General features: G+C 41.8%; 1 protein-coding gene across 1 annotated transcript in view; it reads left to right on the top strand.

Annotated features, from left to right (window-relative positions):
• Nucleotides 1-451: 451 nt before the first annotated feature.
• UBR4 (ubiquitin protein ligase E3 component n-recognin 4) overlaps nucleotides 452-10,594 on the top strand; it is a 155,047-nt gene continuing 144,904 nt past the window's right edge. The window contains exon 1 of the mRNA XM_006883594.1: nucleotides 452-642. Within this exon, the coding sequence (XP_006883656.1) occupies nucleotides 455-642 (188 nt within the window). The 5' untranslated portion in view covers nucleotides 452-454. The remainder of the gene's footprint in view (nucleotides 643-10,594) is intronic.

Genomic DNA, 10,594 nt, shown 5'->3' on the forward strand with positions numbered 1-10,594 from the left:
GGTAGGTGTGTCTGAGACTGTGAGCCTGGCACAGGACACAGCAGGGTTTAGGGCTGTTGTACATAGGGTCGCTATGAGTCGCGACGGCACATAACAACAACAAGCCACAGAGCTCCCTAATACTTTGGACTTGTTAAAGGAACGCAGATGCCATAGCCACTGCACAGGTACTGCCTCTAGAACCTGACTCAGGTCTCCCACCTTCACAAAGTACTCTTCATGCGCATGCGCAGAGATCCGTGCTCCGTCTTTGAGGAGCTACACTCTGCGCACGCACAGCACCTCGGCCCCACCCAGCCGCCTAGATGAGAAAAAGCGAGAAGCGTGTCGTATTTTGGTCAGCGACTGGGTCGCGCAGTCTGACGTTAGGTGTCGTCACTTCCGCTCCTTCCCGGGGGGGAGGTGCTGAGCCGGTGGCAAACCCCGGGAGGGAGCCGCAGTAGTACGACGAAAGATGGCGACGAGCGGCGGCGGCGAAGAGGCGACTGCGGCGGCGGCAGGGGCGCCGACGCTCGGGGCCTCGGCAGAGGGGCCCGACTCGACCCCGGGCTGGGAGGTGGCAGTGCGGCCCCTGCTGTCCGCTTCCTACTCCGCCTTTGAGATGAAGGAGTTGCCGCAGCTGGTGGCCTCCGTCATCGAGAGGTACCGGGCGGCGGCCGCCGCGGGGCGGGAGCAGAGAGGGGGAGGGGAGGTGCCCGAGCGTGGGGATCAGCGTCCTGAGCCGCCTCCAGCCTCTCGGGGGACCCCTGTCACCCCGGCCGTGCCTGTGGGACTCACTGGCCTTGAGAGACGGAAGCTTGTCTGGGGTTCCAGCAGTCATTGCAGATCATCTGTGCCTCAGTTTCCCTTCCCCAGAAAAAGTTTTGAGGAAGCGCTGGGCGGGACCCGTTTGCGATGTGACTTTGAGGTGCTTCGTGCTCTCAGAGGAGCGTCGCCCTGACTGCCCTGGTCTTAAGGTCAGGCGTTGATGAGTGTGCATTTCTCGCTGGCGCTGACACCCCCGCCCCGAGCCTGACAAGAGGCGGGAGCGGAGTTGGGGCTTTTAAATTGGTCATCTGCCACATAATTTAATAACGGTCTCCCCACGGTGTTATAATCACTGGCGGCACGTGCTGTTTCTGCGGCTCAAGCCACTAGTTACCAGTGATGACTTTTCTTTTTTTACGCGGCACTTAACTGTACATACTCACTATAAACATCTCTGATTAAAAACAGGTCATTATTTAAGAAGGGTCGGTCTTTTCTTTCTTTGCCCAACGTCATTAAAATATCTTCAGAATCTTTTTCATGGATTTTTCTTTTTGTACAGAAATTCTTAGATTGTGAGAGTCGAGTGCAGACAAAGATGGTAGCAGAACAGAGCACAAGCTTAATCAAGACACATTCTGGTTAGAGTAGGCTTTTTATAAATAATGCTGTTGTTTTGCTATGTCCATAGTAATAGTCTTGTAAAACCAATTTGTTCTTAGGGTTTTTTGCTAGCCAAAGTTTCCTTAGCAACTCATTTGCTTATTGGGCCTTTTTTAGCTTTATGCCAACACAGGTACACCTAAATATTATCCACAAAGTTAGGCATGGTTTACTTTGTTACTTAAGGGAGACCCATTGGCTTAAGAATTAATAATTATAATTATTAATAATTGTTTATTATTGTGTTTTGTTAGGGTTTTTTAATACTTTGCAGATGGGGCTTTTGTTTGTTTGAATAATTATATTTTGTTTGAATAGATTTGGTGTCTGCACAGGTGATTTTTCAGGTGGATTGTCCTATGTAATCACTAGATCAAGAACCTTCCGAAGATGTACACAAGTGCCGGAGATAATACAATATAAATATAGCCTTTTTTCTGTCCTTTAAGAACATTTGAATGAGTATTTTTTCTGAATTATACTGATCATGTTACTTAAATTTAACAATGTTCCACTCTTTTTTAGATTAGTTGCTTTTTTTTAAGATCATACATGAGCTTAGTAGGTTATAAAGTCATTTGTTGGTATTCTTCCATACATCTTATATTCCAGACCATTGCTTTTTGAAATACAACAGTGAAGCAGCCTGAGTTGTTGTATGCTGTCAGGTTGACTGCATCTCATAGCACCCCTGTAAGGAATCTGAACTTTCCCTTTTCCTGCACCATCTTCACAGTCTCTGACATGCACAAGCCCACTCTTAACAGTCAGTGTCAGTCCATCTTGTTGATTGTCTTGCTCTCTCTTCCTGACTCACTGCTTACCCCATCGTGATGCCTTTTTCCAAGGTCTAGCTCCTTCTGATAGTATGCTTAAAATATACGAGATAAAATTACACCATCCTTCCTTCTAAAAAACACCGTGTTTGAGACAATTCTCTGAGACAATTTTTTTTTTAAGATCATGCAGTGGTCAGTCATCTTCAAAACACTTCAAAAGCATCATTTCTTTTAGGTTGTTAGGTGCCATCAAGTCAAGTGCTACTTACAGTGATTTTACTAACAGCAGATCTCTCTGAACCCTATCATATGCTCTCCCATGCTCATCATCTCTGACACACTTGAGCCTATTGCTGCAGTCACTGTATCAATTTATCTGGTTGAAGGTCTTACATTCTTTGGCCTACCCTCCACCTTCCAAGCATGATGATGCCCTTTTTGCCTTTCTTAGCAACATTCCCTAAGTATGTGAGGTAAAGTTTTACTGTCTTTGCACCCAAAGAACATTCTGTTTATACTTGCTCCAAGACGTATCTGTTCTTTTGGCTGTCTGTGGGGGATAGTCAGCACTTTGCTCCAACACCACAACTCAAATACATTGATTCTACTCCTGACATTTATTGTCCAGCTTTCAGATGCAAAGTAGGTGATTGGAAAAACCATGGATCCAAGGAGGATTCTTATTGAGGATCCATATATTGAGGATGGCATATTTCAAGTTGAGTATGACTCAGTGATCCTATGAACAACACATCTGAACTCTGTCTTATCCTGTGCTAGCGTCATCATCTCTTGCACTTTAGAACCCTTTGTTCAATTGCTCGGTTCTTCTTAGGTCTTTTTTATTCGTTGTCCAACTTTCAGATGCATAGGAAGCAGTTGAAATGACCGAGGCTTGTGTCAGATGCTGCACCTTAGCCTTTAAACTGACTTTGTTGTTCTTTAGCACTTTGGAGAGGTCCTATAAAGCACATTTCCCCAATGCAACACATCTTTTGATTTCTTGACTACTCCTATCATAGGTGTTTTATGGTTATTGCTCTCATTTTCTACAATTTTCTTGTACCTAACATGTTGTTTTTTCCCTTTATACCCAGGGGGCCTCCACTCCCTATTTTTGTTCCACCCCCAACCCCCACCCCATTGCAGTTTACTTTTCTGCATAACACATTGCCACAAATGACAGCAAAAAAAAAAGTGTGTTTCTAAGCATGGTCTCAATTTAAAAGTGTGTGGCAACGGGTTAATGGTTACTCTTATCTTCTGTATAACAGCCTGGATGCATTTAGTTAACATTGTTTGACTTCTGTGGGTCGTGTGACTTCGACACACAGAGAGACCTGGAAAAATTCCCAGGTCCAACCCTATTTGTTGAATTTAACTTTATAGCCAAATTATTTGTGATAAATTATTTATTGTAGCTTGAGAGAAAGTTTACCCACTTAATTGGTTTTTCATTCAACTGTTCATACACCAGATTCCTAAACCACATGCCTCTGGAAACTATGAATTTGGAGAAACGATAGTTATGGAAAATCATTAGGTCTTTTGTTCATAGATTTGCTGTGAGTTGTGCTCGATGGCAGTCAACAACAACAATTCATATACATCATTTCTTTTGTAATATTAGTTACAATACCCACAATTTATTTGCACTTTTCCCACTTCTTCTCTGTAATTTTTCTTTCCCTCCCTCCCTTCTAGGCTTTGTCTTTGGGCAAATGATGCTCTTTTAATCTTATGTGATTGGTTGTTCTAGGGTGAGAGCACTTCCTCTTGTTATTAGTCACTATAGGCTTTTCTGTTCTTTGACTGAAAGTTAAACCTGAAACTTTTGTTCCTGGCTTGAAGCATGACTAAAGGCCGTAGTTACCATACCACTTTGCCTGGCTTTTTTTCAAGTTTGTTTTTCTGTCACCTTTACCCCAATCTGTCCAGGATCTCCTAGGGTGATCTGTTTTACAATGATCAGTGGTGGTAGCTGGGGACTGCCTAGTGCTTCTGGTTTCAGGGTTTTGGAAGTTGGAGGTTTTTTTTTATTATAGTGCAGTCCTTAGGACTAATTGTTTAGTATATCTTTGGTTTTCTTCTGTTCAGTTAGAGACGAACAATTGCAACCTAAGTACTCACCAGTATTTGTGATAAATTGATAATGAATTGGTACACATACTCTTGAAGATATCTTTTAGTTGTCTGGAAGAAGAAAAAAGGCAAATCATTTTCATTTCTACAGTTTGTGGTTAACATGTCTTTTACTTGTTGGTGTTGTGTGCCCTTGAGTCGGAACTGACTATAGCTCACCGTCCTGTGGGTTTTCAGAGGCAGTAAATTGTGTGGGAGGAGATTGCCCATGTTTCTCCCATTGAACAGCTTTGAACCATGTGTCTTTGGGATTTCAGTGCAACTTCTTAGGCCACTAGAGTTCCCTTACCTTTTAGTAGGAAAAAATTGAAATATTCTGTGGGTTTTCTTCTTTATTAATTTTCATTCTCCTCTCCTCTTCCAATCTCTGGTAACCATCCAAAAGAAATTGTTTCTGTTTGTAAATCTTTCGCTAGTATTTTATAATAGTGATCTTATATTATAATGAGATCTGGTGGCTTAATAGTAAAGAGTTTTGCTGCCAGTCCAAAGGCACACAGTTTGAATCTACTCCTACTTCACAGAAAAAAGATGGGCAATGTCCTTTCTTCTTTCAGCCTCTGAAAACCCAGCTATGGGTTGGTTCCAACTCCATTGTAGGTAACAACAACAATGTGTTATAATAGTCCTTTCCCTTCTTCTCCCCCCCCCCCCCACTTGCTTTTTATCTCTGTTAAACTGGAAAGATTGATTCTGTGTGCAAATAGTTTCTTGGCTTTTTGTATTAGTGACTTAGTTGGTAAAAGAGAGAAATCTTTTAAAAACCATTACTTTTCCAGACCAAAAATGCGTCTAACCAAAATCTAAACCCACTGCTTTCAAGCTGATGCTGCTCATAGTGACCCTACATCAGGTTTCTGTGGCTTTTGCTCTTAACAGGAGGACACTGTCCATCTTCATCTCTCAGCAGCTGTGGATTCAAACCCCACACCAACCTTTCTGTTTACACAACATGTAATGCACTGTGCCACCAGAATTCCTTTGAGTGGAGCTAGGACCACTACAATCATGCATATGCCATGTGTAGGATTTCTTAGTGTGATAACTACATATTTCTTTCTGTTTCAAGTGAAATGGAAAAGAATTCCTTTATTAATTCTTTGTAAGATATTCTAGTGAGCATGGTTGTCACTGAACCACCATTTGATTGACTCTTTGTGAATAAGTTTTCTTTTTTAAAAAGTTCCTTTTTCGACAATGAATTTACTGAAAATCCAAGTTTTCTGTAAACTTTCATTAAAATATCAATTAAAAAAGTTCCTTTTTCCTGGGCTAGTTCTTTTTGGACTCTTCTGGCCTCTTAGTTTCCTGGTACAGTTTAGGCCAAAGAGACCTATTTGGAAGGTGGTCACAATATCCTTATTAAGCATCACATAGACATTTCCTAAAAATCATGAATAGAAAGCACTGATGTCCATATTCTTAAAGTTTATGTGCTGTAGACAGAAAAAGAGCCCACCAACAATTGTGAGATTAGTTCTGTAGCTAGTTAGTGTTTCCATCTCTTAGATTGAAACAGTGATGGTAGCAGTGGACTCCAATGTGTTGGAGATAGTTAGAACGGCACAGGATAGGGCAGGTTTCAGATCTGTTGTTCATAGGATTGCTGTGAGTCATGCTCGACTCAATGGCACCTAACAACAGTAACAACAGCAAGTTTGTCAGAAGTGTGAGGGACGTATCTAAGAGAAAGCTTTTAATGTTTTATTTTTTTTTTTTGGTGTATGTTAACCATTCTCTGGTACAACAGACATGTTTGTGACATTCATGTAAGAAAGAAAAAGAATGGATTTTTCTGTTTTAATAAATAAGCATGATTGTAATATTTGTATGAGAAATAAAAATGGATTTTGTACTTGGGAGTTTAGAAATTTGATGAGCAGAAAAGGTTTTAGGAGTTTGCACAATTTACAAAGAAATGTTATCTATGAATCCTTAGCTTTTTATGTTGCTCCCTCTTTAAATCTGTTGTTGTGTACATTGAGTCAAAACCATAGCTGAAACCATAGCTGACCCTCCCGGCAGGTTTTCAGAGGCAGTTAATTGCATGGGAGGAGATTGCCCTTCTTTCTTCCTCAGAGGGATTGCAGCACAGCTTCTTGCCTCCAGGCTACCAGAGTTCCATGTTTCTAGATCCTGGCCTGTACTATTTTACTTAGATGTCAAATTAGGCTTTTCTTAACTGGCTGCTGTTTTGTTTTGAACTTTGCTGTGCATTTACTTTTTACGGAATATAAACGATTCAGATTTTCTGTTTCTTGACAGTGTTTCAAGATTAGTGGCATTATTCTTATAAAGCAGATGGTTTAGAAAAGACAACTTGATCAACCAGAAAAAGAACATATTTTTGCCTTTAAATGTCCTTTGTATTATATTTGCTTAAAAATTCTTTATGCTTTTCCTTCCTACCTTTCTGCCTTATGCTCTCTTTTTACTTTTTTTTTTTAAAAATCCTTTGGTAGTTTTCAGCTTCTTGGGGCATGAGGGTGGGGTCAGGAAGCATAGCATTTTTACTAGTTGACTCATAAACACTTGGTTTTAAAAATCAAGAAGTAGGACAATGTCGCTTTGGCTATATGTCTATTATTTTTCCATTCCTGAAAGTCTTTTTAAATCTAAGTTCTCACTGATGTTATTATTAGTTACCCTAAACAAATCATAACATAGAGAGAATTCTGTGGGTCTCAGTGGATAGAAAGTTATGCGACCAAGCCAAAGGTGGGTGATTTTAATCTTTGGCCCTCAGGCTTGGTTTTAATTGTTTTTGGTCAAACATTCTTCTAAGTGGAATAGCACTGGTCTGTGTATTTGCTGTACAGAGGTAACTCATAGCTGTGATGCTAAACATTGACACTGATGTGTCAAATATGATAATGGTTACCCATGGTGGACAGTGTTGGGTGGAGCTCGCTGATTAAAACAAGCTTGGAAGCAGGAGTGGTAGCCACTTCCGAAATAGCTTGCCTCTGGAAACTCTACGAATGGGGAGAAATGATGAAAGTTATTCAGTCTTTTGTATTCAGGTCTTTTGTTCACAGGGTCGCTATGAGTCATCAACAACAACAAACAAATCCTAAGTGTAACTCAAGACTGCTCCCTTTTCTTTCTATGCTATTTTTCCTCAGAGTACATTCTCTTATTGCATAAGATGGTTACGCATTTCTGAGATGGGAAGTAAGATTTACTAAGTCACAATATGGTAACATTAAACTGTTGTTGTTGTTTTTATGTGCCATTGAGTCGTTTCAGACTCATAGCGACCCTATGCACAACAGCTCTAAACCCCGCTCTATCCTGCACCAACCGCACGGCCTCTGACACACCCATCCCGATTACCCCAGTCACCGAATCAATCCATCTCATAGAGGGTCTTCCCCTCCTGCGCTGTCCCTCAACCCTCCCAAGCATGATGTCCCTCTCCAAGGACCCGTCCCTCCTGGCAACATGTCCAAAGTATGTCAGACGAAGCCCCAGAATCCTTGCCTCCAAGGAGCAGCTTGGTTTAATCCTCTCCAAGATGGATCTGTTTGTTTTCCTGGCAGTCCAGGGTACATTCAGTACCCTTCTCCAGCACCACAGCTCAAAAGCATCCATTCTCCTTCTGTCCTCCCTAGTCATTGTCCAACTCTCTGATGCATAACAAGCGATTGCAAATACCATGACCTGTATCAGGCGCACCTTAGTCTCCAGAGAGACACTGTTGCTCCTGAGTACGTTTGAGAGGTCCCTAAGGGCAGACTTTCCCATCGCGATACGCTTTTTGATTTCCTGACTGCTGGTACCAAGAGTGTTAACTGTGGAGCCGAGCAAAGTGAAGCTGTGAACACTCTCAATCTCTTTGTCATCCATCCTGACGCTGCCAATTGGTCCAGTGGCGAGAATCTTTGTCTTCTTGACTTTGAGCCTTAGTCCATACTGAAGGCTGCAGTCCTTGACCCTTCGCAACAAGTGCATGAGGTCCTCCTCAGTTTCAGCAAGCAAGGTTGTGTCATCTGCATAATTTAATTGTGCTAATACGAAACCTATACTTGGACCAAGAGGCAGTAGTCAGAACAGAGCAGGGTAACACTGCATGGTTCAAAATAGGGAAGGGTGTACGCCAGGGATGCATCCTGTCTCCATACCTTTTCAACATGTATGCAGAGCAGATTATCCGAGAGGCTGGGCTCTATGAGGAGAATTGTGGCATCAGGATTGGTGGAAGATCTATCAACAATCTCCGTTATGCAGATGACACAACCTTGCTTGCTTGCTGAACATTAAACTAGGTAACTAAATTAGTTTATTCCTAGATTTAAAATCAGTTTCATTGTCAGAATGAGAATGAAAGGAGCGAGAGACATTTTTGTTTTAAGTGGGCTAATTTCTCTAGTTTTGGTAAGCCTATGCAACTGAAAAGAGTGTTGGTAAGTGGAAGATAATAGCCAATTGAAATGGAAAATCTTTTTCAGTGCATGTGATGTTTAAAGATTTTCCCCCTTACTTTCTAACTAATCTAATAGAGACAAATAATCTTTGGTAGGCAGAGAGGTCTTTGCACATGATGCTCTTGTTGTTAGGTGCTGTCTGGTCAATACAGACTCACAGTGACACCATATGCACAAACAGAATGAAACCTTCAGTCCTTTGTCATCCTCACAATCTGCTGTATTTAAGTCTGTGGTTACAGACTGTGTCAGTCCATCCCATTGGGAGTCTTCCTCTTTTTTCACTAACTTCATACTTTTCCAAGTATGGCATCTCCTGATAACATTTCCAAAGTATGTGAGATAGCGCTTCACCTTACTTAGTTCTTGTAGAGAACTCTGGCTACACTTCTTTTAAGACAGATTTGTTCTTTTTGCCAGTAGAGTACTGATTACTCAAAGGCATACAATTCTTTGGTCTTTTTTAGTCATTGTCCAACTTTCTAATGCATGTGAAGTAATTGAAAATACCATGATTTGAGTCAGGTGGTGGTGTTACGTGCCATCAAGTCATTTGTGACTCATAGTGACCCTATGAACAAGAGCTTTAAACGCTGTTCTATCGTGTGCCAACCACGCCGTCTCAAACACACTCATTCCCACCATTCTACTCACAGAATTGATCCATCTCATCGCGGGTCTTCCTCTCCTGCGCCATCCCTCCGCTCTCCCAAACATGATGTCCATCTCCAAGGATCAGTCCCCCCTTGCAACATGCCCAAAGTATGGCAGACGAAGCTTCAGAATCCTTGACTCGAAGGAGCATTCCAGCTTCACCCTCTCCAGGACAAACCTGTTTGTTCTCCTAGCAGTCCGTGGTATATTCAACACTCTTCTCCAGCACTACAGCTCAAAGACATAGTTATCTTTCTCTCATCCCTGTTCACTGTCCACAACTCTCTTTTCCATAGCACGCAATTGTGAAGACTATAGCCTGGATCAGGCGCACCTTAGTCTCCAGCCTGACATCATTGCTCTTCAGTACTCTTGAGAGGTCCCTCACAGCTGACTTTCCCAATGCAATTCGTCTCCTGATTTCCCGGCTGCTGTTACCAAGAGTGTTGACTGTGGAACTAAGTAAACGAAAACTGTTAACTATCTCAATCTCTTCACCATCCATACTGAGTCAGGTGTACCTTTATTTTTAAACTGATATCGTTGCTCTTTAGCTTTTTAAAGAGGTCCTTGGCAACAGATTTTCCTAATGCAACATATCTTTTGATTTCTTGTTTGCTACTATCATGATTGTTGATTGTGGATCCAAGTAGAATGAAATCCTTGACAACTTAAAGTCTTTTGGTACATTAAATTGTTCCATAAATATAATTTTCTTGGTGAAGATTTCAAGATAAGAGACTAATCTTTGATTGTTGTTATGTGCTTTTGAGTCGCCAGAGACCCATGCAACCCCTATGTACAGCAGCTCTGAACCCTGCCCTGTCCGGAGCCAGTCTCACTAATTTTGATACACCAACCTCCATTGTCTTACTTAACTCTATCAATCCATCTCATTCGGTGTCTTCCTTTCCTACACTGTCCCTCCACTGATCTAAGCATGATGTTCTCCAAGGACCAGTCTATCCTGGCCACATGCCCAAAGTATGTGAGATGGAGCTTCAGAATCCTAGCCTCCAAGGAGAAACTTCGTTTCACCCTCTCCAAGACAGATTGATTTATTTTCTTGGCAGTCCATGTTATCTTCAAGACTCTTCTCCAACGCCAAAATTCAAAGGCATCGGTTCTTCTCTGTCATCCTTAGTCATTGTCCAACTCTCTCAAGCATAACAAGTAATTGCA

The sequence above is a fragment of the Elephantulus edwardii genome, unplaced genomic scaffold, assembly GCF_000299155.1.
Source record: "Elephantulus edwardii isolate Elephantulus edwardi_28Jun2011 unplaced genomic scaffold, EleEdw1.0 scaffold00028, whole genome shotgun sequence".
NCBI lineage: Eukaryota > Metazoa > Chordata > Mammalia > Macroscelidea > Macroscelididae > Elephantulus > Elephantulus edwardii.